Below are 27873 nucleotides of genomic sequence, written 5' to 3' on the forward strand. Positions count from 1 at the left end.
GTTTATTCTTTCTTCTGTTAAATTGAAGAACTATCCATTAGAAAGCTCTTTATCCATTAGAAAGTATCTTCATTATGCAGATACTTGCAGACCACGATCAAGTCATCTCTTGACCGCCTGTAAAATAAATTAAGATTGAATTTCTGTAGCAGGGCTGGGTAAGATGTGGCCCAGGAGCTGTATCTGGCTGATTTCTATTTATAACCTGCGGCCCATGCCACCAAAGTTCCAGGTGGGGGTGCAGGCAGTAGGATCCTATTTAAATGGCTCCCAGTCACAAGTCGCAGTGCTAGCCTGGCAGGGGCTGGAGCTGCAAGCCCTTTAAATAGCTGCAGCAAGCTGAGCGGCTCCCAGGCAATACTGTAGCAGCAGCGTCAGGAGCCCTTTTAGTTGCTGCTCCTGGCCCTGCAGCTATCTCATGCCTGGGAGCTGCCCAGGGTTGCTGCAGCTATTTAAAGGGCTCCCAGTTGTGACACTATCAGAGGCGCGAGCATTTAAATAGCTGCAGCACCCCCAGGTAGCTGCCAAGCAACACAGTAGCAGTGGAGCCAGGAGATGAGAGCCCTTTGCTGTGTTATTTAATTAAAAACCTCCAACCCCAGACAACTATGGAGGGGAGGCTAGTTACCAACCTTGCCCCTTCTGCCCCAAGGTCCTCCCTTTCTGGGACTGGGTTTGGGTGGAGCTGGCCTATGACCATGGCCCCCTGCAAAAATAATTGTCCACCCCTGTTCTGTAGTCTCTCAATATAAGGCATGTTTTCCAGATTTTATCTCATTGTTGCTCATGCCTGAATATTTTCCAATTTTTCAGTATTCTTTTTGAAGTGTAGGCACTGGACCCAAACACAGTATTCTTATAGTGCTCTCATTAATGCAATATTAAAAGGCAGTCTTATAGGAGGACAATTCTATCTTCTTTTTCCTACCTGATATTCCCTGACTATGTATCTAAGGATGCCTTACCCCAACTTCTAGAATGAAGTTAATTATTTTGCATCTAATTAGAAGTTTAGGAAAAATTTTCTCATGTGCAGCTCTGTAGTTCACTTTAGTTAGTTCTATCAGACCTGACAGCCCCGTAGGTGCTAGTATGATAGCTAATACTTTTTCCTTGGTATCCTGTGATACGACTTATCAGCTGCTTCTTGCCAACAGAAAACTCTCTAGTTATAACAACTTGTACTAGCAGGATCACACATGCAGGTTTCTCCATAACATTTATCCCCTAATATTATCCTTCTTCCTCTCTCCTAATACATGCACAGTCTCTCTGTGTTCTGGTCATATTGCCTATCTTCTTCCACAAACTACTCAATGAACCCCTCCTATAGTGTTTGAGCAGTTTGGAGTAGATGAGAGGACTTACATAGTGAACTTCTAGGAGAGACAGGGGCTCCTCATTTCATTGAATAAGCCACGAGTTTAGCAAAAACTTACTATTAGTCTGTTAGGGTATGTCTACACTACAGCACTAATTCGAACTAACTTAATTTGAACTAAGCTAATTCAAACTAGTGCATCTAGACCTAAAAACTAGTTCGAATTAGCATTTTGCTAATTCGAACTAGCATGTCCACACTGAGTGGACCCTGAACTGAGGTTAAGGATGGCTGGAAGCAGTGCGGGCAGGGCATCGGATTAGGACTGCTGGAACTGCTGTCTCAGGCTAGCCGAGGGCTGTGCTTAAAGGGACCCGACCCCCACCCCGGACAGACAGTTCTCAGGGGTGCCCCGCTCGCTTGTCTAACTCGATGAGAGACAGCAAAGCAGTCCTGGCTTGGAGTGCCCTGAACGCCCACACTCGGCACATCACAGCACTCGGCCATCAGCCCGGCTGCACTTGCCACAGGCTGCCATCCGGGGGGGGGGGAGTCAATTGGGGGGCTGCAGGAGAGCTTCCACCCCAAGGAGCCCGCAGAGCCACCTCAGTCCTCCCCATCAGGGGCTCGTACCCCATTCCTCCCTCACCTCCTTCCACTTACCCCTCCCTAGCCCCCCTTCCTGATGTACAAAATAAAGGACACGTGTGTTCAAAAATAGAAACTCTCTTTATTGAACAAAACTTGGGGAGACTGGGAAAAGGAGGTGGGAGAGGGGACGAGAGAGGGAGGGAGAGGGGAGGAGGAAACCTGGGAGTAGGGAGCTGGAAGGGGGAAGCCGGGGAAGAAGGAGGAGGGGAAGTATCAAACTATGGTACACCATATCTTCAGTACTGTGTACAGATGTGATCTCCTACCCCCAGAAAAGATATTTTGGCCTTGGAAAAGGTTCAGAAAAGGGCAACTAAAATGATCAGGGGTTTGGAACAGGTCCCATATGAAGAGAGGCTAAAGAGACTGGGACTTTTCAGCTTAGAAAAGAGGAGATGGAGGGGGGATATGATAGAGGTCTATAAAAGCATGAGTGGTGTGGAGAGGGTGCATAAAGAAAAGTTCTTCATTAGTTCCCATAATAGAAGGACTAGAGGACACCAAATGAAATGAATGGGTAGCAGGCTTCAAATTAATAACAGAAAGTTCTTCTTCACAAAGCAAATACTCAACCTGTGGAACTCCTTGCCGCAGGAGGCTGTGAAGCCTAGAACTAGAACAGAGTTTAAAGAGAAGTTAGATAAATTCATGGAGGTTGGGTCCATGGAGTGCTATTAGCCAGGAGGTAGAAATGGTGTCCCTGGCCTCTGTTTGTGGACGGTTGGAGATGGATGGCACGAGACAAATGGCTTGGTCGTTGTCTTCGGTCCATCCCCTCCAGAGTACCTAGTGTTGGCCGCTGTCTGCAGACAGACTACTGGGCTAGATGGACCTTTGGTCTGACCCAGTACGGCCATTCTTATGTTTTTATGTTCTAAGCTCAGGGTCGGGGGGGTCTCACTGGACCTCCTTGATTTTTCATGCAAACCTTCCCCTGGGTGGCCAGGCTGGCAGCTATCCTGCCCTAGACGGCCACTTTCCTGTGCCTAGTGTGGAGGTCGTGGACATTGGAGGCTTCTCCCCCAAACCTCGATGAGGTCCATGATGTCCGCACTAGACCAGGCGGGCGCCCGCCTCTTGCAGCCCTGGACAGGCTCCTGGGAGCCGCCAGCCTGGTCCTGGGAAGAGGCGGAGGGCTGGGTGGCAGCGGGTGGCTGGCTCGTGCCGTGCCAGGTGCAGGGTCTGCTGGCTGGGTGCTGGCAGACTTGCACCTGGCATGGGCACCATAGCGAGACCGTGCCCCTTTAAGGGCCCCCGGGGCCGGGAGGGGGGCAGACGAGTTTCCCTGGTGGTGCCCAGAGTGGCCACCAGGGCAGGCTGGGGAGGGCTAGCCTCCCACTAGTTCGAATTAAGTGGCTACACAGCCCTTAATTCGAACTACTTAATTTGAACTAGGTGTTAGTCCTCGTAGAATGAGGTTTACCTAGTTCGAATTAAGCGCTTTGCTAGTTCGAATTAAGTTCGAACTAGCGGTTTCCCTGTGTAGCGCCTATCAAAGTTAATTCGAACTGACGGCTGTAAGTTCGAATTAACTTTGTAGTGTAGACATACCCTTAGTCTTTAAGGGGGCCGAAGGCACTCCAGTGGTGAACACAAAGTTTTACGTAAGAACAGCTTGTAATTATATTTGTCTGTATTATAGTTGGTCCATGTTATCCAATGTGTGTCTTCCTTAAAAAGTTTACTTTAAGGCACTGAAGTGACTTTACACATGCCAGACTGCACCAGCCCCTGAACTGTACTGATGTGTATAGGAGTTCTACAACAATTTATGACAGTAAGATTTAGCAGACATAGTGAATACTAGCTTTGAAAATGTTTGTGACCTCTAGTGAACAGTTGCTTTAATGCACTAGGGGTGGCGTTGACCCCGATGTAGAGGGCCAGGGCAAGACAATCCGTGTCACTTAAACTTTGCAGAGAGTCTGCACACTGAGTAGCCACACAAGGGTGCTTGACTGCTGCACTGCAGGCCATGGAAATGGTTTCCATGCCAGCCCTGAATAGGGTGGTGCAGAAGATTACTCTGTGAGTGATCTAGAAATGAAACTGGGAATGGGCTGTATATCCATGTTTCTGTAGATCCAGAGACTCTAATATCTGGTGTAACCCACACACCTAATGGGTGTGGTTCACTGTCCCATGTAATTGCGCTTAGACCACTTACGGGGAGGGGGGGAGAGAGAGAGAAAATGACTTAGCTCTATACAATCTTAGCTGAGAGCCAGTTGACTTTTTTTAGTTCGGGCTATAGAGGCTCATGCACTAAGCTCCAGAGGTCCTAGGTTCGATTCCACCTTGCGCAACTGATGCAGAAACGCTCAAGCCAGTATTCCAACCAGTAAAATAATTAGCAGCTGTGGGCACTTATGCAGTAGCATAAGGGTCCTAAAAGCCACATGCTTAGGTTTTAGATGGGTGGAATTAATTTTACCCTGTATTTGATATTATGAAGCTTTTCCGTTGTGTCAAAATAACCCACTCTTCAGGGGTATGTTACAGTTCCTCCTTTTAGTGATTTGTCCACTGAGGATATGAGTTGTGTGCAGCTACAAGAATTACCATTTATCTTGAAACAAAATACAGGACTATGTAGCACTTTAAAGACTAACAAGATGGTTTATTAGATGATGAGCTTTCGTGGACCAGACCCACTTCCTCAGATCAAATAGTGGAAGAAAATAGTCTCAACCATATATACCAAAGGATACAATATTGGTATAAGGATACAGTATTGTATCCTTTGGTATATATGGTTGTGACTATTTTCTTCCACTATTTGATCTAAGGAAGTGGGTCTGGCCCACGAAAGCTCATCATCTAATAAACCATCTTGTTAGTCTTTAAAGTGCTACATAGTCCTGTATTTTGTTTCAGCTACACCAGACTAACACGGCTACATTTCTGTCACCATTTATCTTGAGTGATAGTAATTAATTCTGTTAATGTTGGAGTTTCCAGGCTCAAAGTGGCTATTATACAAGAATTAATTTCTTAGCAGCAATGATCCTTAAAATATTCTAATACCTCTGATATCATCGATGCAATATTCTGCATGTAATAAAATCCCTTTCTGTTTTTCCCTAATCATAGAGTGCTTGTAACTTAGGGCACTCCTGTAGTGTAAGAGTCAGTTTGTTTATATAAACCATTGTGAAAGGATCAGAGCAGAAAGCTATAAAAAAAAGTAGTCATCTGGGAGGTAAGTGTGCCCACTTCTAACGGACCTTCCCCCAGCCTATGGAGAAGATCCACACAATCCAAAACACCAAATGATTACAGGGGACAAATAAAGAGAACATAGGGACGGTTGTGGAGGTCAAAGAGCTTAAAATGAGGGAATTGGATGGGGATACCGAGCAGAGAACCCCAGACAGCACCCACTGCCCTTCAAAGTCCTCGAGAGAGTCCGCAGATGCCCTCCAGTGGAACTCTGCCCAGCTGTGTGAATGGATTCAGGAGTGGAAATAGACCTCACAGTCACAGGCCTCTTTCTCAGTCAACCTCTGCTCCCTGGTCTTGTAAATGGCCACCTTGGCTAAAGCTAGGAGGAGGTTGACGAGGAGGTCCCGTGACTTTTGGGGCCACAGATAGATTAATAGGTGAGGGGAGAAGTACAGACAGAACCTCAACAAGAGGTTCTGGAGGAGCCAAAAGGACTGCAACCTGGCGCACTCAAGGTTGATGAGTGCCAAGGTCTCCATCATGCCACAAAAGGGGCAAGTGGTGGGTGAACCACACCAAGTACACATGTGGGCTCACAGTGACATGGAGGATTCTGCAGCTGATATCCCTGGCGGCCATGAAACCAAGGCAGAAGACCTCTGGAGTAAAGGAGCTGCTGGTCATATCAGAGCCCTCGGAGTGGTGAAGTAAAGTGTGCATTAACATGCTCTTTGCCAGACTACCTGCATCATATAGGAGCCTCTGCAGGGTCTAGAGGTAGAGGACATGGACCCATGTGTGCAAATACCTTAGGCCCTGCCATCCCTCTTCCAGGGGATGATGGAGAACCCCTGCAGAGATCTAATGCTGCCCTCACCAGAAGAACCACAGTATTAGCTGCTGGACCTGAGCCAGGAAACCCAGGGTCGGGACCAGGAAGTTGAGACCTCTTGTGCATCTCCACCGGCCCCATACGGGAGAGAGGTGCCATCTTCTGCCAGAAGGCAGACAATGTGCTTTTTAGCCCCCTTTTTTTCTCTCCAGGGTGTAGAAGAAGTGGGAGCTGCAATCCATCTGCTTGAGGAGATGGATGTGAGAACTCACAGAGGTGCCCTGGGCTTGAAGGGTGTAAGGGCCCAGACCAATTCCCACTTCTCCTGGTATGTTCCATAGAGGGATGAATTTTCAGGGCTGGTGGCCAGATGCCTCTTCAGATCTAAAACCTCTTGTTCCAGCTGCTCTATTGCTGTATCCTGCCACTGGCTGGCCCCCCACGTGTAATCGCAGCAGAAGAGCCAAGTACACACCTTCTCCACATCTCCCCCCCTCTGTATCTAGGGAAAGGTGCGCCGCTGCCCCCCCCCCCCCCCCCAGGCTGGACAGAATTCCCAGAAGGATGCTATGAAGCCCATGTCCTCCAGCAACCTGTTCTTGAGATGCCAGTGGGCCACCCCGGCCTCTCTGAAGAAAGAGAGGCCATCATGGCTACCAAATGGTGGTATGAGAACAGGGCTGGCCAAATGTTAGAGGAGTGGGCCTGAGAGATGATGACGAGAAAGGTAAATTCAGTTCAACTGGGAGTGAAACAAATGTCGACCCTCTACCTGGACAAAGGTGAACATGGTGTCCTTGTCTGGGTGGTGGTCATGCCAGATATTCACCAGAGAATGTTGATCTATAATCTCCCTGAGGAAGTGCAGGACTCACTGAGCTTTTGTAGGAGCTTTCTCATGCCGTATTTTTCCACATAAACTGCCTTACATATTCCTTATAATTATTTTCCACCCATGCTCTTTAAAGACAGTTTTTCAGCTACGCGTGTTTCTGAATATACTTGGTGTGGGTGCTGATTGTTCTGAAGTCTCAGAAAGGGTTTAACCATTTTTGTCTGGTCACTCCTGTCATTACCAGTTCCCATGGAGAGCAATGTGTAAGCTGCTGACAGAACGCAAGCACACATTAACTTGACTTTGGATGCAGACATGAGTACCCATGTGGGAGCAGACTATGCCTCTTTCCCCAAGCCCGGGGGCTACTGCACTGGAGGAGAGGAGAGGGTAATTAGCAGTTGGGGTACCTCTCCCTCAAACTTCCCCTGCATCCAGAACTGTTCAGGGCAGATCACCGCTACTCTGGAGGCATTTGGACTGAGGTGGTGGCTCTTCCCCCTTTCCTGCCTCCAACAGTGGGTCTGGGAGGGGGAGGGGGGGACTGCAGGGAAGTGTCAGCATGAGATGTCACCCAGTAGCAACAAATTCAGCCAAAGCAGAGACTTTTGGGCATTCAGAGAACTTTCTGAAATTTTGACTTTACAGGTTGGACCTCCTTTGTCTGACCTGCTCAGGACTAAGTATGTAAAATTTTGATTTGGCTTACCAAATAGTTGATGCAATTTGCATCGACTAGTCAATAAGGGCGCTTCTGTCTTTGAAGGATGCTTCCACCCTGGGGCGACTGCTACACTTCAAAGGCAAAAGCGCTGCGGGGAGTACAGGGCCAGCAGGGGATTCAAGCAGTTCCCTGCCTGACCTGTGCTCCCTGAGGTGTTTCAGAGTGGCAGCATCACATGGAACCTGGGGTCAGTGGGGGGGTCCCCAGCTGACCCTGGGCTCCATGTGGCACTGCCGCTTTGAAATGCCACGTGCATGCAACCTGGGGTCAGCTGGGGACCCCAGGCTGCATGCAGCATTTAAAAGCGGCAGACCCCAGGCCCCATGCGGTGTTGCCACTTTGAAATGCTGTATGCAGCCCTGGCCAGCTGGGGACCCCAGGCTCCATGTGCCGCTGCCACTTTGAACACCTCCCCACCCCCTGTGCCTCTTTTTGATGGAGCGCTTACTTATTGAATAGTCGACTAGTTGTTTACATCCCTACTCAGGACCTGTCTGGCCCTGAACAAGGGGATTTATCGAACCAGTGAAGATTCCTACTAACATGGCCCATGCTGTCCTGCTGCCCCGGCTAAGGCTCTAGCCTAGTCTTACTGCTGCCTGTCCAGCTGTGGTTGCTGCTGGGGTTGGAGCTCCACGGCCAAGGCCATTTAAAATTCTGTGTTTGTACATTGTCTAGCACAGAGAGGCCTTGCTTCTGTGGTCTTTAGGTAGGATTAATAATAATTTTTGCCTCGTTTAAGAATCATAAGTGCAGTTCTGGTCATGATTTATATATTTAATATGAGCAGTATTTACAATTGGATGTTACAGTGGAAGTCTGCTCACTGGAAAAAAAAATAGCATTAAAACCTCTTGCTATGTATGTGGATAACGTTGTCTTCACATGCCATGGGGAACTTATTTATAGCTGGTATTCAGTAAGTAATAAATTGCAAAAGCCAAGTCTTTGCTAAAGTGCGTATTATTTTCCAATGGTGAAATTCTGACCCCACTAAAGTTATGACACGATTCCCATTGACTTTAATGGGGCCAGAATTTCACCCCATGTCTTTACCTTTTTAACTAGCTCTGTTTTTCTTCTGATTACACTGGTATTTTCTCAAAGTAATTTGACCATCGGCAGTGATTTGAAAGCTGAAAGCAATGTACCATATGATATTCCCTCAAGCTGCATGACACCTGCACAAATTTCGTTGAAGGGAGTGCACAATGGTAGCATATGATAGAGCTCTAAGCCTTAGCATTCAATTAAAATTCAGGCAAGATTCACAATGGGTTCATAGTACTGAAATCCCTGATGGGGAGTATGGAATTTGTTCATATTTCAAATATTAGTCATTCCTGTATGAGTATTTTGTGACAAAGTCACTGTCTTCTCCTATCAATCATTGAGATATATAATTTCTGTACATTATAAGAATATGCAACAGTCTTTGGTTTGACAGGGAAGGATGCTGGCCTTCAGTAAAGCTCAGACTGTTTTGGAACAGATCCTCTCAGTAGTTTGGAGGAGAGAGAACTCTGGAACCTTTTTAATGAGTAATACTTCCTTTAGAGTGATAATGTAGGTATTATAGCAAAAATGTTGCTCTGTGTATTTGAGTATTGGCGAAAAGGTGGGGAAGCTTAAAAGTCTTAACGTTCCGGAAAAGAGTATTCACTTGAGAATATCTAGGTGGATTGGAAACCTGCTAACCTCACAGACCTGTCTTTTTTTTTTCTTTTATCCCCTTTATCTCCTAGTAATTTAGGCCCTCACTCTGCAAAGACTTATGCACATAATTTTAAGCACTGTGAATACAACAGTTGAAGTGAATAGGGCTAATCACAATGTGTAAAGTCAATCACATGCAGTTTTTGGAAGATTGATGCCTTACTGAGCTCTCAGAGGGCTAGCCGGGTTAGTCTATAATTTAAAAAACAACAGCCAGTCCTGTGACACCTTAGAGACTAACAAATATATTGTATCATAAGCTTTTGTGTATAACAAAAGCTCATGGATATAATTTGTTAGTCTCTAGGGTGCCACAGGACTGCTCATTGCTTTTAATGTGTTCTGTTAGTGATGGAGAAGGGAATGTTTCTTGTGTACATACAGGCAGTCCCCAAGTTACGTGGATCCGACTTATGGCGGACCCGCACTTTCTCGCCCTGGAGCTCGCAGGCAGCGGGACCGCCCAGAGTGCAGCGGTCCCGCCACCTCGACCTCCGGGGCGAGAAAAGCTGCTCCGGGTGCCCCTGGTCTGCTGGGGACCATCTCCAGCAGACCAGGGACACCTGGAGCAAAGCTGGGGAGGTGGAGGGGTCCCGCGCCTCTGAAGCTTTGCCAGAGCAAAGCCTCAGAGGTGCGGAACCCCGCCGCCACTGCGGCTTTGCTCCCCGTGTCCCTGGTCTGCTGGGGGGGGGGGCGCAGCTAGTGCCTCCCCCCCCCAGCAGGCCAGGGAGACGTGGAGCAAAGCCCCGGGACTGTGGTAGAGCAGGTGGGGCGCTGCCGGTTGGTCCCGCAGCACCGCTCCTTGGCGCTACTGGACCAACCCGGCAGCACCCCAGCTGCTCTGCCCCAGGAGTCCTGATTCAGCCGCTGATCATCAGTTTCAGCAGTGGCTGAATCAGGACACCTGGGGAAGAGCAGCTGGGGTGCTGCTGGGTTGGTTCAGTAGCACCGAGGAGCGGTGGCGCTACTGGACCAACCCAGCAGCACCCCAGCTGCTCTGCTCCAGGCATCCCCAAGTCAGCCGCTGCTGAAACTGACCAGTGGCTGACTACAGGAAGCCCCTGCCCCGGGGCTTCCTGGAATCAGCCGCTGATCAGTTTCAGCAGCGGCTGAATCTGGACGCCAGTTCCGATTTACATACAGATTCAACTTAAGAACAAACCTATAGTCCCTATCTTGTACGTAACCCGGGGACTGCCTGTATAATTTTTGCTTTATGGCAGGGGTGGGGAACCTCAGGCCCCCTGGCTTGCCTGGATCCAGCCCCTCAAGCCTCACTCCCCTTCCCTCCTCCCCCGACCCCTGCCACAATGGTGCTCCAACCTGCCCTGGGGCTGGAGCACACAAAATCACTAGCCTGTTCTCTCCCCCTCCTTTCCCAGGCTCTGCTGCGTAATGAGAATGTGAGTAGTGTCTTCCTCCTCAGTTGGGGGACACGTCAATAAGGGTTTATTTTGCGTGTTTTTGTTTCTCACTTGTGTGTGGCCCCCAACAGATTTTTTTTCCGTGGGTCAGTGGCCCCGATGCAAAAAAAGTTTCTTTCCCATCCCGCCCCCCCACTTTATGGGTCTCATCCTTGTGTTCAAAGGAAACAAAGCCATCTTAAGTGGGCAGCTGCAAATACTTCTGTTGTGGGGGACTCATGGGCTTGCATAGTCAGCTGGCACCGTCTTGCAACAGCACAGCCTAGGGAACGTGCCATAGGAGGAGCGTGTATGGGAAGATTACTGTTGCTGTCTGTTGACTTGGACTGGCTCCTAAAGGGTAGTTACCAAACAACATAAACTTGAAGAGTCCGACAGCAGTTCTTACAGCACTCTGTGTAAATCAGGATAAGAAGAACACAAATATATGTGCCTTTGAGCCATATTTCCTCAAATCCTTTACTCAGTACACCTCAACCATACCTGAGGATCTGTGCCATGCTTTTACTTGTTAAATGTAAAGTTCAATGAAGATTAGTAGTAATCTAACATCTCAAATGAAAGCAGTCCTTTGAATGTGCCATGGCTTAATTTGTAGAAAAATCCAAAGTAATACAGGGTAGTTGTTATGGGAAAATATCCCTGATTGTTGTTCTATATGAAAAAAAGAAACTGTCTGTCATGGAGGAATATGCTAGTTGTTAAATTATGTATCTGGCTGTAATAGATCATGTACATATCACAAATTGTGAAGACATGGTTATGTAAATTGTTACAAACAAGTGAAGGGAGCTACACTTAGTTTACTAAATGTTGTAATTTACCAATTTGCTCTCTCATCTGCAATTGCATCTTTGCAAATGCTTAGGGTTTTTTTCTCGTAGTTCTTCAGCATTGCTTGTATAGTTTCCACTTCTACCTGTATTTGAAAATAAACAGTAAACTAATTTGCATTCTGTGAGAAGCACGTGATTGTCACTGGTTTCTTACTAGGTATTCCAAATGGAATGCTAGCTACATGATTTTTTTCTTGCATGGCCTCATTTGATCTGAAATTAACACATTGATATCAGTGGTCTGGATTTTCCCCTTGTAAATTAGAATTTCCTGGTTTTGAGCAGATTGATTATAATTCCCAGCAGTTAAGCATAAAATATACATAAACTAATCATTTTATTATCTTTTCACATATTACAGAATTAATTTTATAGCTGATGTTTGTATGATCACCTAAAAGCTCAGTTTTATCTTCTGGCATCTTTTTCAATAATAAATAATAAAATAAAATCAGGTCAAGTTTTAGCTATCTTTATAAAAATTAGTGCTTCCTATGGAAGGTTTCCTATCACGTATGCATGCAATACCACGATTTAAATTTCAAGAACCTGCTGCTAATTTATTTACATTGATATCTGTTGCAAAAAATTGGTTCCCTCTGCATTATATGGGCCAGTTGCTGGAGGCAGCATAGTATTTCCATCTTACATTCCATTTTTCCATTCTTCTTTTTCCAGATTATAGAACAGGCCCCTGTTTCACTCAGGTCAACAACCAGATGTGTCAGGGTCAGCTGACGGGCATTGTTTGCACAAAAACCCTTTGTTGCGCAACAATTGGACGTGCATGGGGCCATCCTTGTGAGATGTGTCCTCCCCAGCCTCAGCCGTGTCGTCGTGGCTTCATTCCTAACATCCGCAATGGAGCATGTCAAGGTAAGTCTTTTGGTTTGGCTGTGCATGGTTAGTGCATCATTAATGTTGTCTAGAAAAGTTCATATCCACCTAAAATCAGTGTTTATTTCTTCATAGTTTCAGAGACTCCATAAATCTATGAAATAATAAATGCATACAAATATAATACATTGCTGTTATGCACAGAAGTCCAATAATCTTGGAAATTCTGAAGTTTTAACTGGGATACAATGCACCTAATAAGGAAACTAATTATTGAGGGGACAAATACAAACAAAAAGATGATAATTAGAGAAAAAAGAGAGAGAGACGGGGACTATCTCTCATCCACTGGCTATGGTACAATGCTAGCTGAATGTGTCACACTGACCTTTCACTAAAGTAAAACTACCCATGTACTTTTGAGTTCTGTCTAGAAAAAAGAACTGATGGCCTTTCTGTTAATCTTTAGCCGTTTGGTTTCTAAAATGGTAGTTGGAGTCCTAGTTCTTTCTTTGCTATTTATTATATATTTGCACAACCTTGGTGGGAACACACAGATCTTGCAGTTGGAAGCATTAGTGGTGTGTCAGTCAATTTGTATGCAAAAGCTGAAGCCTGCATTAGCAGATCTGGTACCAGGAATGTTGCTTTGTGAATGGGCATTGTGTTTTTGGTGGAGTAATGAATGGTCAGACTGGCTCTCAGTTGGAGGTCTGAGTAGGTTTCAGGGGTGGAGCTGCCCCCAGGATCAGAATTAGACTTGCTGAGGCACAGAGCAGAAAGCTGAAGCCCAGAGGAGCTGTGCCACCTGGGGCTGAAGCGGAAGCTTGAGAAACTTAGCTTTGCAGTGCCCCATATTGTTGGGACCCAGGCAGTTGTCATGCTTGCTACCCCTAACGCCAGCCCAGGCTTTCATATGCAGAAACCAGTTGTTACGGCACAGATGGGACACAGATTTTTTTTTTATAGCATGTTTGAGGGGAGGCTTCATAAAGAAAAAGGTTGCGTACCCTGGCCTAAAAACTGAGAAGACCTGTCAAACTCCTTGTCTGATGCTCCATCCCCTTCTACCTCTTCTTTAGAAATCAGGACTGATTGTTTCACTCCCATATGACCTCACATAGATATGAGGATGATATAGGCATACATATCAAGAAAGTTTTTGTCTTTCCTGCTCTCCATCTCTTCCTTAGATTGAATTCTTAAACAAACTGTATGTAGAATGAAATGGCTAAAGACAGTAGAAATTCCAAATGAATTAGATGGTTACTTCTTTTCCATTGCATAGCTTATGTTAGTCTCAGGTTTAGATATGTAGTGAATTATAGACTTGTCTTAGTTACTTTCCCAGGATTCCTACCAGCCAAGTTGGCAAACATACCCTCTGGAGTGCAACTTTTGTACGTTTTCTCTAATTTGGCCACAAGACACATACAATACAGGATCTTTTTTGCTTTCAGTATTCTAGGACCCCAGGGCAGTCTCTCTTTTTGAGTGGGCAATGTTGTATATTGGGTTGTAGATATAGATCTTGTTATAGTAACTGAGTAGGTCACTGGGGTCAGCCCAGCTAATCTGGGCTTGTTCTAGTTAGTTCTGTGCTATGCAATGAAATGGACACTTGCAACTACTCAAGCTCTCTGCCTTTCCACTGATTTCTTCCTATATTGTAAAACTTCCTATACTGTAAAACTCCCCATGACATAACAGGCAAGTATCCACAGCTTGAGTAAGGTCTGGCTCTTTCAGATCTGAAATCAACTGTTACGATACGTGCATGGTTACAATCTGACAAGCCATTGCAAGTGCTTATTGCATTAGATAGAAAGTTTTTCACAATTCTGCTTGTAACATATGGTAATGGCACTTCGCCATGTTTAGAAACCAAGCTATTCCTGTACTTAGGGTTGTAAATTGGGCTTCAGATTTTGTCATGCTCCAGTTAAATCCTGGAACCCTACAGTAAATATGCAGCACTTAAAAATGAAGACCCAATCTTCTGTTAAACCATTATGTGCATTTTTACTTCTTTGTGGCATCATCATGAATGGGCATAGCTCAGTAAAGACATTCATGGGAGAGTTTGTTACTGATATGAATCTCAGAATCAGCTACATGCACTGATCTGCTTCTGGGCATCAATATCTTTTAAGACTTTGAATTTTCCAAAGCCATTTCAGAAAATACGGTTTGGTTACAATGTTCTCTACTGGCAGATTGCCCAGTGTAACAGAGAGAATGCCTAACACAGTACAAGAGGGAATGATAATACCTTCCTCTAAGTAGTCCAATGTAAATACTTCCAGTCAGCACATCATTGTGGCTATAACACAGGATAATTTGATATCTAAGTGTTGGGATTAAAAATGCACTAAGATACCTCTGACCCAAAGGAAAGTGTATAAATGATGCAATAAAGATGCCTACAACACTGGGGAATTTTTAGTTTATATGCTGCATTCACAGTGATTCAGAAAGGCCATCTGGTGATACTTGTGAAATTTTATAGCTAATATTTGAATGATCGGCTCAGGAAGTGTACCCTGTAGTACTGCAGATCTGGCCATGTAATTTGTTTTAATGTTGTCACCAGGTGTAAACACATACATCATGGAACAAAGAGTGTAGGTCATATTTATAGGGTGGGACAACTTGTCCTGGGAAACAGTGGCTCTGAAAAATATTTGGGTTCATGGTGGATGGTCAACTGAATATGAGCTCTCAGTTTGATGCTGTGACTAAGCAGGCTAATGTCATCCTTGGATGCATAAACACAGAAATTTCACGTATAGAAAGGTTGTTTTATTTCTGTTTGGCATTAGAACAGCTGTTGCTGGAATACTGTGTCCAGTTCTGGTGTCCACGGATTCAAGGAAGGATGTTGCTAAATTTGGAGAGGATTCAAAGAAGAGCCTTGAGAATGATTAAAGGGTTAGGAAATTCAAGAAGCTCATCTATTTAGTTTAGTAAAGAGAAGGATAAGTCTGTAAGTATTTGTTTCCCATGCAGATATTTGATAATGGTCTCTTCCATGTAGCAGACTGAAGTATAATTAATATATTAGAAGCAAGAGGAAGACCAAGGACAGGGTAGGCCCATTGCTCAGTGAAGAGGGAGAAACAGTAACAGGAAACTTTGAAATGGCAGATTTGCTTAATTACTTCTTTGTTTTGGTTTTCACCAAGAAGATTGATGGTGATGGATTGTCTAACATACTGAATGCTAATGGAAATGGGGTAGGTTTAGAAGTTAAGATAGGAAAAGAACAAGTTAAAAAATTCTTAGAAAAGTTAGATATTTTAAAGTCACCAGAGCCTGATGAAATGCATCTTAGAATACTTTTCAGAGTGAAGAGGAGGTGTCTTTAGCTATCATTTTTGAAGAGTCATGGAAGCTGGGAGACTAGGTCTACTAGTCGACTACCTTGATAAGCATATGCTTCTCGGGTAGTTGAGTAGTGACTTGACTGGTCGCTTCCCCTCCAATTGCTGCCTCTGTCAGAGAGAGGCAGCAAGGCAGGGAGCAGGAGCTGGTGCTGGGGGAAGTTGGCTTAAAAGCCAATTTCCCTTACTACCATCTCCATGGGAGGGCAGGAGAGTCAGAGGTGTAGCAGAGAGAGGGGACAGGCGTGAGCCAGGAATTCCTGGATCACACCTAGTCCCCCTGATATGCCTCTGCCTTTTAAATGTTTTATGAGCCAGACTCAATACTTTTAAAAGGCAGAGGTATAGTGGGGTTAGCTTCTGGCCCCGGGAGCTAAGGCTGCGGCTCCTCTTATCAACTGATCAAGTAGTCGATGGAAATTCCATCAACTACCCGATTAGCTGATTAAAAGCAATTTAACATCCCTACAGGAGAGATTCCAGAAGATTGGAAAAGGGCAAATAGAATGCCCATCTATAAAAAGGGAAATAAGAACGACTCAGGAAACTACAGACCAGTCATTTTAACTTTTGTGCCAGGGAAGATAATGGAACAAGTAATTAAGGAGTTCATCTGCAAACATCTAGAAGAAAATAAGGTGATTGGTAACAGCCAGTATGGATTTGTAAAGAATAAATCATATCAAACCAATCTGATAGCTTTTTTTGATAGAATAACAAGCCATGTAGATAGGGGAAAAGTGGTAGACTTTAGTAAAACATTTGATACAGTCTCACATGACGTTCTTATCAATAAACTAGGGAAATACAACCTAGATGGGGCTACTATAAGTGGGTGCCTAACTGGCTGGATAACCGTTGTCAGAGAGTAGTTCTTAATGGTTCACAGTCATGCTGGAAGGGCATAACAAGTGAGATTCCTCAGGAGTCTGTTTTGGGACTGGTTCTGTTCAATATCTTCATCAATGACTTAGATGATGTCGTAGAGAGTACGCTTATTAAGTTTGCAGATGATGCCAGGGTGGTTAAACACTGGAATAATTGCCTAGGGAGGTTGTAGAATCTCCATAACTAGAGATATTTAAAAGCAGGTTGGATAGACATCTATCAGGGATGATTATGGTGCTAGATACTGCTGTGACGGTAGGGGACTGGACTTGATGATCTCTCAAGGTCCCTTCCAGTTCTAGTATTCTGTGATTCTATGGTAACAAGACTGAATGGCTGGAAGTCTAAGATGGACATATAAGAGTGGAAAGAAATTGTAAATTTGTAACAGTGAGGGAAATTAACCACTAGAACAATCAAGCCAGCATCATGGTGCATTCTCTGTTGTTGACAATTTTAAAATCAAGATAGAATTTTTTTAAAATGTGATCTAGTTCAAAAGGAATTATTTTGGGAAAGTTCTATTGACTGCATTACACACTGCATTACACAGGAAGCTAGTCTAGAGATGGCCCCACTTGTGTATTCTGGCCTTCGAATCTATGATTCCATTAAACTCCCTCCTTCCTTCCCCTTTATTTCCCTTCCTGCCTCTTACTACTTTCATCTTTTGTGTCTACTGTTGTGCTGTTGTTGCTACTGTTTCCACCATTGTCTTATGGTGCAATGCCTTAAAATTTGGTAGCACTTAAAGATGGTGCACCTCTTGTAACATCCATTTCTCTCATAAAATGTTTACGAGTTCGGGCTCTAATCTTAGAAGAAAATCGGGTCTTTTGAGGCTGTGACCTGTTCCAATTAAGAACCTGAAAACGTCTGCCCTTATCTCTTCATCTGGCATAGTTTTAATTATAGACTAAGAACCACAACTGTATTTACTAGTATAGATTCAAATCTTTAAATGTGTATACCCCTAACATTTTTAATTGATGCTGTTTAATTGATAATACTTGAATATAAAACACCACCCCTTTTCTTTCTTGTCTCTTGCATCTACTTTCCCTGTGTGCCCCACCCCCAGGACAAATTTCCTATGAGGCTGAGTGATGCCGGGGAGAAAGGAGGAGGTGCCTCAACTGGTTTTTTACAGCCTTCTCTCAGTTTTAACCATTCATGTTCTGCTGCTTCCATTTGTAATGTGTAATGCACATAATACATTACACATGCACTTTTTAACGTCTGCTTTTTGTGACAGTATAATATATGGGAACAGCCTATTAAAGACACAGGGGAAGCTTGTTTACTGGTAGAAATCTCCAAGATCAAACTCAACTGGATAAAGAAAACACTGGGCCAGATACTGTAAATCTGGCATGCCAATAGCAATTCCAGGTGCTGGGACAGAACAGTCAGTGGGCCCCCTTCCCCTTTCTCTCAGCTGGAGCCACGTGCACCTTCCGTTCCTTCTACCAGAGGCACCATATCTGCCTGGAGGAGCCCCAAGTTAGCTGCAGCCATACCATCCCTCTCTTCCCCAGACCCAATCCAGTCGTATTTGCTACTCAGCCCCCTGCATAGGACATATCAAAAGCATTTTAAGAAATGCTTTTCCCCAGAGCAAATAGAGTCTGGGGAAGAGATGGGAGGCAAAGTTGCAGCTGCCCCATGGCTCCTCTGGGCAGGGTCCAGGCCAGGGGTGGTTTGGAGGTGAGGGTGTAAATGCTTGGGGCGTCTCTAGGTGAGGGAGGGGGATTTGTGACTCCAGCCAAAGGAGTAAGGGTCTCATGGCTCCAGCCATAGGGTGGGGAGGGTGCAGATAGGAAGAGTGGAGCTGGGAGCTAGCACCGCCCCACACCAACACAGGCTCCACCTGTCACCCATCCTTGCATCCCACCTGGGTTCTCAACTGCCACTACCATGCAATAGTCAGGACCCCTGGTACCTTTTAAATAATGTGGGCTCCCTGGGCAATTGTCTCATTGCCCCACCTATCCCCCATCAGAAGGTCTGCTGTAAACTCTTTAAATCTTTCTGCGAAACTCATCTCTGGTGTAACTCCCGGTGATTGTTGGGTTACGCTAGGGATGAATGAAGCCCTTTACGCTCCGTGACCTCAGGGTGTTTTCCATTATTTCCAAGTTTTGGTTGCCAGTTAACTGTGTATAACAAATATTTCTAAGTGAAACGTGAACAATTAACTTCATTGTATAGGATGCTATATTAAAACAATACTGTAATTAACTTTATCCCGTGAATGAAGAATAACTGCTTAAAACAAGCATGATTTTTATTACAATTATTGTGTATGAAGATATGATTGTATTTCAGTCAACAGGAGTTAGCAAATGACATACTGAGAAGCTTGTAAGCACAAGGTGTTTTGGGGAGCAGAAGAGTTAAAATTCTTTGCAGTGGGTTTTGGATTTTACTCCAAGAAATAATTACTTATTACTTTGACAATAACGGCAAAATCCTGAGGAGTGCTGAGTTCCTGCAACTTCCATTGAGTCAAATCCTGAGGTCTTTCCAATTTGATTAGGCCTTACAGGTTCAGCTCTGAATGGGGGATGATTGCCATGTTAGGGGGAGCTGTGTGTAAGGATTGAGTAAAAACTGAAGCCTAGTTTATGCCTGGCCCTTACTTAAGTGTGTAGCAGGGAAGAAGTTTCTTCTGCGTGCACACTAAAGCTGGGCAAATTTCTTTTGTTAATAGTTCCCACTCCCATCCCGGGAAAAAGAGAGAGAAGGAATTCTGAAATGCATTTGTTTTGACACTTTCAAAATTAAACTTTTGTTTTGACTTCTTTTGTTTTCAAATTATCTTTAAGATTATATTTTTTAATCCGCTCCCCTCTCGCACCAGCCCCACCTGCTACTCTGCACTGCTGCCTCTGATACAGGCACCAGCTGCTGGGACCTGCCCCTGGGCAGTATTTTAGTAACCCTGTAACCTCTAAAAATTGTTGCGACTACATGATATCTAACCTCTCTAGTGAGAATATCTTCCTGGCCCAACCAGAGAAAGGGATTAAAGTGCCCCTTTGTGAATAGTCAACCCCAGTCCAGCAGATCAGAGGCCTGTCCAGCCTGGAAGGGGTAGATTCTTAAAAGTGAGGTTCAAGGCCAATACTAGGTGGCCCACTAGCTTCGCAAAGCAGGAGCTGCTTACCAGGAGAGCTGCTGAAGAGTCTCTGCTGCCTGGACCTGCTTGGGGCCATCTCTACTTTTTCCTTTTCAAAGCTTGGAGTACTCGCACTGGGCCCCTCAGACACACAGAGGGTTAAGATGGGTGGGCAATAAGAGGCCCCTGGGATGGACTTGGTTCACCAGGGTTAGTCCCAGCTGAACCGCCAGAGGCTTTATTTACCTGTGTGTCTGGAGGTATGGATGCTTCAAGCTCATGTTGGTTGGGAACAGTGAACCGTGGCCAGTGGGAGATGAGTGGGCGAATCTGCATTTGTGCAGGTAAGTAAAACGCCAGTGACCTGCAAAGGGCTAGCCCCGGCAAACCGTGTCCTGCCCACGGGCCACTTATTGCCCACCATTCTGTTAGTCTCTGTTCAGAGGGATGGGTTCCTATTTACTTTGGCCTTACGGGGAGTAGCTAAGTGAGCCGAGAATGTTTTGTTGGCTGCAAGATTTACCTCTTTCATTTGAACTTCTGTTGCATACTCAACATTGCTTCCCTAAGCTCTACATGTGGAGGTCCTAACCCCATACTGCAAGCCATTTCAGTGTCTATATATCCAAGGAAGGACTTCTGGGACAAGAGAGGTGCTCACCATCACCCCAAGGAGACGCCCTACAGGTTCAGACTATGACACAGTCTTTAGTCTGTCACAGTAAGGAACATGGCCTTTGCTGAAAAATAATTGAATTAACTGAAAACCAGTCTAAATCGGGTATCATCTGCAATAAAGAAGTTTTACACATGTTGCTAAAAGCCCCGAAGACCAGAGTTGAGGGTGGAAATGAAAGGGGGCATGAAAGATAATACCAGATTAGTGATTTCTAATTGGGATTACCGCTATTTTCCTAGCTGTTGTCTCAGGAGGACCATACCTGTCTCTTTCTCTATCACTCTCACAACAGAAGAGCATTAGAAGACAGCACTAATTCATTTCTAGCTTTCTTTAAGAGTTGTAAAATAGATAAATTAAATTCTTCACTTCAGTAGGTAATTTGCTGATGACATTGGCCAAAATTAATGGAGAAACTGGACTCTAATCAGGAGGAACTGATATAGTGGGATATATAGGCTCTTTGATATCATGGGCACTATATAAGGAAAGAAATTAGACAAATGTGGATAAGAGAGAGCACATTTGGAGGAGTTGGAGGGTTGTATCATGAGAAAGTTACATGAAAAACAAAGATAATCAGAACTTGCCAAATTTATCTGGAGATTTATTTTATTAGGTTCCATGAGACACCAGGGAGTCACATGAAGTCCCTGGTCCAGATGGAGAGGGAATTGGCTTGAGTACTAACTAATTGAGGAGCTATCCTCACTTATTACTAAATTGTATCAACGATTGTATCACTGACTTCTGGTAGTTTTCTAGATTCAACTGTTAGTCTTTTAGAACTGCTGACCTGTTTTATCCTAGATTAGGGTTTGCCTACATTTGCCTAAAATTAAACTAGAATAAGGTAGCATGTGCACTTCCAAAGATTGAAGTTAATTAAGAATAACTATCCAGCATAATTCCCCATGTAGGAAAGCCCATACTTAAAGAACAAATAGTTCTGTATCTGTAGGAATATCTGTCCTAATCTATACAATCAAAGTGCTGATGCAGATTATATAGAGTTAACTGATGTCATTTGCACAGTGAAGGAGCCAAAGGCTGAGGTTGGAGTAGGAAAAATAACAAGGAGTGTAAGATAAAGCAGCCTGCTTTTGTTTTTGTATGACCTTGGGCCATACATTTAGCTAAATAGGGATAATTTCACTAAATAGGGATAAAAGCCTAGCTGGCTGGCTAAAGAGACAAGGTGGATGAGGTAATATATTTAGTTGGAGCAACTTCTGTTAGTAAAAGTGACAGGTTTTTAAGCTACACAGAGCTCTTTTTTATGCCTAGGAAAGGTACTCGGCTGGGAGGCTGGCATTTTTTGTGGATGAATCAGTTTGCAGAGCAAGTAGAATGCTATAGATTTATTTATTCATTAATGATACCGTGGCAACCTAAAAAGGAATTTAAAAATAAACCAATTTTTAAAAAAAACAACTAGTAGTCCTATGGCACCTTAGAGACTAACAAAAATCTATAGTATTAGGAGCTTTTGTGAGTAAAACCCATTTCATCAGCTGATGGACTTACGATACTATATATTTCTGTTAGTCTCTGGGCCCTGGTCTACAATAGGGAGTTATTTCGAAATAACTCCCCTTATTTCAAAACAACAAGTAGAGTGTCCACACTAAGGATGTTAAATTGCAGTTATCTGGCTAATTGTGACTAAACAATTAGTTGATAAGGACTGCTCTGCAGAGCTGCGGTGCGGTTAGCTCCTGGAGCCGGTTCATGCTGCCCCTGGGAGCCACCCGTTTTGCGGCTTTGCATTTTAAATGCCACCAGGCTCTTACTATATTTAAAATGCAGAGGTGCAGTGTCCTGGACCAGCGCGGACCAGCACTGCTTGGTCCCAGCTCTCACTGAGTCCAGCAGCTCCTGTTTGCGGTGGCCAGGGGCTTCTGCCGGAGCAGTTGCTGTGCGTGGCCAGCCCAGGCTGCCGTGAACAGGGACTGCATGGCTGCATAAGCTTATTGAGTAGTCGACTATCCTTAGTCCACATTACCAAGCCCGTAATTTCGAAATAAGGAACTGATTATTTTGAAATAATAACTCTGGCTTTCCTTGGGGAATAAGATTATTTTGAAATAACTCCTGAAATAACTATTTTGAATTTAGTTATTTCAAAATAATTTCCTAATGCAAACATGCTCTAAGGTGCCACAGGACTATTCCTTGTTTTTGAATGATAGACTACCCTTCCAAATTTGCTATCCCTCCAAATTTTTAAATCTACTCTCAGCAGTTTCTTTTCTTCTTAAAAAAAAATAGACTTTCTGACTAATTTTTAACTCGGGGAAGATAGAAATGACACTTGTCATGCTCCCAAGGGATCAGACGATACCTCATTCCAAAATACTCGAACAAGAGATGGTCTTAGTTGAAAATGTTTTCCTTAACAGTCCTTCTTAGCTACTCCCTTTCCTCTTCAGACAGTGATTCTTAGCACCAGAGAGAGAGAATTCCTACCTCTTTCCCCCACTTCGAACCACTATTGAGTGGCAAATCCTATCTCAAGGGTTTTCCCAGACATTTCCCCCTCTCCTGCTTGTTATAAAAATGGGACTGAATTGTAGGAGATGATATGCTGAGAAATAATATAACAATTTATCCAATCAGAGATGGTAAAAAAAAAAAGTCAAATTCATGATGGAAAACCAACAGATATTAATTTCCTAATAGTCAGCTCTCTTAAACCAGTTGTATTTACCTGGACTCCATCTGGCTCCCCCTGAAATCAATGCTATCACTCTTAGGCTCAGAACCCCTGATTACTGATAAAACCTTAAATTATTAAAATAAGAAAAAAATCGAATATGGTTTTTATCATTTCTGCTGCTCATTTCTTTTGGATTATTTTACTCATCTGGGACAAACAAAAATGGCTAGTCTTGTTAACTGTATTCTAAGCCATTTAGCTGTCTGGTTCCTATGTACTTACTTAATTAAAAACAATCAAATCTATTTTCACTTAAATTAAAATATAATATTCAGGAGACTGTTAGCTTCTGTTTGGTAAAAAATTTAGTTTTAAAAAATCAATCCAAGCTTTGTCCTCTAAATTTTGAGTCTAAAATACAGTACCTGACATTCCTTTGAGTATATCTGACAGACCTTCCCTCTCCCCCATTTCCTTAAGCGTTTTTTTTTTAAATATATCTTTAGGATTTTCTGAGAAATTGTCCAGTCATCAGAGTGAGGGTCAGAGTTGGCTGGGTTTTCAAAGATGCATGTGTAAAGTTAGCAAGGCAAATCCTACAGGCAGTTACCAGAAAAATGTCTGAAAAAGCAAAGGACCTATTTTCACTTGCCAGATACTATCAAACCCATGAACACATGGAAACATTCTACCTAATTTTTAGCATATTGAAACTCTTGGTATACACAACTGCGCTTAAAGAATAATTCATTTAATTTTGTGTTTATGGCACTAAGAATGTTTTTTAATTCATTTGGCCCTCAGAAGCATGAATATTTGGGCAATGAAAAATGTTGAAATTGATTCATAGTTAAACCTGGCTGGCAAGGTAGAACAAAAACACCCAAACCACCTCTCCCCTCTATTTGATCAAAAAATTGTAGTGTGTGCAGACAAATGATTCCCATGGCTTAAAAAGTTATTCAGAAAATAATTCATTGAATAAGCCATTTTAAGAATATATTTTATTAACCTTGCCCTTTTTAGTCATTCCAAATTCCAGAAGGCTAATAACATACTTCTAAAACCCTTATTTGGACAAGTCAGGGGGAGTGGGTGGTGGTTGTGATGTGAAAGACAAGAAGCAGTCTCATTGACATGAGTTACACTCAGAACTAGCGATGTTAAGGACTAGTCACTTCCTTCCCCTTGCTGCCTCTATCAGAGGGGAGGGTACTTCAAAGCGGCAGCACCACACAGAGCCTGGGGTCAGCTGCTCCGTGTGGCGCTGCCACTTTGAAATGACGCATAGGTGGTATTTCAAAGTGGCAGCACTGCTTGGAGCTCACGGTCAGCTGACCGCCACGGTGTTTCAAAGGGGCAGTGCCGCCCTATTGACTAATTGAATAGTAAATGAAAAAGTGCATTGACTATTCAGTTAGTCAATTACATTATACTTATCATCCTTACTTAGAACTCCTTGCAGGATTAGGCTTCTAAGTTATATTTCATTTAACAATGGTGCTTAATGTATTCATTCACTTTATATTACAGGTTATGCCTCCCTTAACCTGGACTCTCTGGTCCGGCAATGTTCCTGGACCACAGAGCCCAGTTATAGGGAAATCGGGCCACAGGGCAGGAGCTGCAGGAGAGTGCGGACACTCAGTCGGAAGCCAGAGCACAGGGCCCAGAGGGGCGAGTGGTGCAACAGGGAGTTCTGGCCCCTGCGGCCAGGCAGTAGCGGGGCCCAGCAGTGGCAGCCACAGGACTCTGGCCCCAGCCATGGAGCTCAGGATGGCAGCGGCAGCCACAAGTTCTATCCGACGCCAGCAGCAGCCACGGCCAGGCAGGCAACAGTGGGCAGGCAACAGGGGCAGCAAGACAGTACAGGCTATGTTGGGAGGGACCTCCCTTGGTCTGGCAAATCCTGTTGTTTGGGCCTGGTCAGGTCCCCAGGGTGCCAACCTGTATAAGATTATTTTAAACATTTCCCTTAAAGTGAAAATGTAACTCACCCAAGCACACATTTGGATTAGCATCTTTCCTATAAATTGTTTAACGTGTAAGCCAGCTCATGTGATTGAGGCTTTGCAGGATCAGCACCTCACTTAGCAAGACTGAATTCATATTTCTTCATTGGACATGTTTCCTTTGTGCAGCAGTGTGCTGTGTAAAATAACTATCCCTGAGATGGTCTTTCTTTTCTCCCCTTTCAAAAAAAAAAACAAAAAAAAAAACGTGGATTAGAGTTGTAAGTAATTAATGGAATTACTTGAATTTCAAAATTTAGTTCACTTTTCTTTTTCTGCAACTTACTCATTTCCTGTTGCTACTGCAATTAATTTATAATTACTTAATGTCTTTGGCTTACAAGGCAATGACGTGCACTCTTGTGAGATTCAAACTGAGACCGTCTTTGTGAAAGCCACCAGTAAACTCTGGTAATGCTGTTGTCAAATTAATCTGCTACTGACAATGTCAGTAAATGGTGATTATTTTTAACCACTACTTTGCTGAAGCATAATTTAAATAAGCAGCGATGACTGACAGGGGATGGATTTATATTCAGCATCTAAAGTCCATTTTTAGGTTCACAAGTCAAAGGCTAAGTACAATACAGGTTGAACCTTTGTAGTGCAGGACTCTGTGGTCCAGCAACATCTGTGGTCTGGAAGGACCATAGATGTTGCTGGACTAGAGAGCCCCAGCATAGAGATTACCTCTGGCTGGGAACAGAGAGCTGAGCAGCAGAGCCCGCAGCCAGTGGAGCTGGGAAGGGGAGAGGGCAGCAGAGGCCACAGCTTACGGGGCCATAAATGCTGGCAGGGCTGACAGGGCTGCGAGCACCCACAGGACCGCTGCCGGAGCTCGTGGGTCGCTGCTGAAGCCCACAGGGCTGCTGAACCTTGCAGGGCTGCTGCAGCCAAGGAGCTGGGGATGGTGGTGCCACGTAGCTGGGGAGAGGAGCCCAGCAGAGAATCTGGCACCACTTCCTCCCCACCTCTCCCGACCTTGTCTGGTCTAGAAAACTCCCTCGTTCAGGAACGGATAGGTCTGCAGGGAGCCAGACCAAGAAGGTCTAACTTGTAATTGTATGCTAGAGGGGGCATGGGTAGATTTAGCGTGAGGGAACTCTCTGGGTATGGCTAAATCATACCTGCCAAGTATGATGTCCCTGGACTCATGATCAGACGGGGGTAATTTTGCATTCTGTATAGACCAAATTGCACCAAATGATAAAAAATTATTTTAAAATAATATTATTACCAGGAAGAACATACTTAGCCCCTGCCCTTAAAAGCGCTTCACTACACCCACAGTCTAATTGGTGCATTTGCACACTGTACTGTGTAAAATAATCTCAGAAGTTACAGGAAAAAAGTAAAAACACTTCCAACAAATGTAATAATGTTTGTTTGGCAAGCAATGTTGCCTCCTTTCTTGGTAATGACAAACTGCTTTTGCTTAAATGGTAAACCAGATGACTAGATCTCAAAATCAGTCATCCTATTTGTCTACAGCACAGAAACTGGGGTCATGAGGCTGCTGGCGTTTTTTTTATTTGGTGGGCTGGAAAGGGAAGAAACCGTTAAATTATTGGCAGTGCATCACTGGAAAAGGGAGAGGTAAAAGAGAGTCAAAGCCAAATAAAATGGATGTGAATGTGAAAGAAAAAGAATGAGGAAAAAGCGGGTGCTTTTGTAACCACTTTTTAAAAAAATACTTGTCTTCCTCCTGCTTGATTTAAAACAAACAAAAAAAAATCTCAAATCGTTAAAAACTTCCTCCCCACAAACTGATTAGGAGGCAGGCTAGCTGACTGAGGGCACATCTACACTGAGAGAAGATCAAATCTAATATGGTCAATTTCCAGGCACCTGATTTTGCAAAGTAAACTGATTCCATGTCCTCACTGTGGGCAAAAATCAAATGTAGTATGAAGTAGTGTGTCCCCATTAGGGTACCTACTGTCCATTCAGAGAGCAATGTACCATGGGTAGCTTTGCACTCTGGACTATGCTCCCAGTGGCTGCTGGGACCAAAACTGTGCAAAGGCTGGTTATGGGTTCATGTCGTCAGCCTCCCATAATGCACTCATCTAGTCTCTCTCCCCTTGCATGAGATCAGTGGGAGGTAGTGTGCGTGCACTTTTTTGTGCACTGGTTGCCCATGTAGATGCCATGGAACCCAGTTTGCAGCACAACTTTGTGATGCTGATGTGTGTTGTGGAGCACCTAATAGTGTAGTAGTTGGAGAGCGTACTCATGTTGTTCCTCTAGGAAGAGGATGAGGACGAAGCTTGGCGTGACATAGTCACTGTTCCATACAAGGCCTGGTGCTGATGCTAGCACAGCCACCAGTCAATCCTGTGGGCACAGTGCAATGTCGGTTCTGGCACCGTGAGACAAGCTCAGACTGGTGGAACTTCACTGTGGTGCAGAGATGGCACAATCAGCGGTGGCTGTAGAACTTCCGAATGGGCAAGGCCACTTTCTTGGAACTTTGAGAATGGCTTTTCCCTGCTCTGAGGCACCAGAATACCCAAATGAGAGCTGCTGTGACCATGGGGAAGTGCATGGCAGTAGCCCTATGGAAGCATGTAATGCCAGACAGCTAGGCTGTGTCTAGACTGGCAAGTTTTTCCGCAAAATCATCTGATTTTCCGGAAAAACTTGCCAGCTGTCTACACTGGCTGCTTGAATATCCGGAAAAGCACTGACGAGCTCATGTAAAATCATCAGTGCTTTTCCAGAAATACTATGCTGCTCTCGTTCGGGCAAAAGTCTCTTTCCGAAAGACTTTTGCGCAAAAGGGCTAGT

At 44.3% G+C, this 27873-nt stretch overlaps 1 protein-coding gene across 1 annotated transcript in view; it reads left to right on the top strand.

The window, feature by feature from the left end:
- Positions 1 to 27873, top strand: part of FBN2 (fibrillin 2) — a 280296-nt gene that overhangs the window by 48847 nt on the left and 203576 nt on the right. The window contains exon 6 of the mRNA XM_006131867.2: positions 12183 to 12380. Within this exon, the coding sequence (XP_006131929.2) occupies positions 12183 to 12380 (198 nt within the window). The remainder of the gene's footprint in view (positions 1 to 12182; positions 12381 to 27873) is intronic.

Source organism: Pelodiscus sinensis, chromosome 6 (genome assembly GCF_049634645.1).
Source record: "Pelodiscus sinensis isolate JC-2024 chromosome 6, ASM4963464v1, whole genome shotgun sequence".
NCBI lineage: Eukaryota > Metazoa > Chordata > Testudines > Trionychidae > Pelodiscus > Pelodiscus sinensis.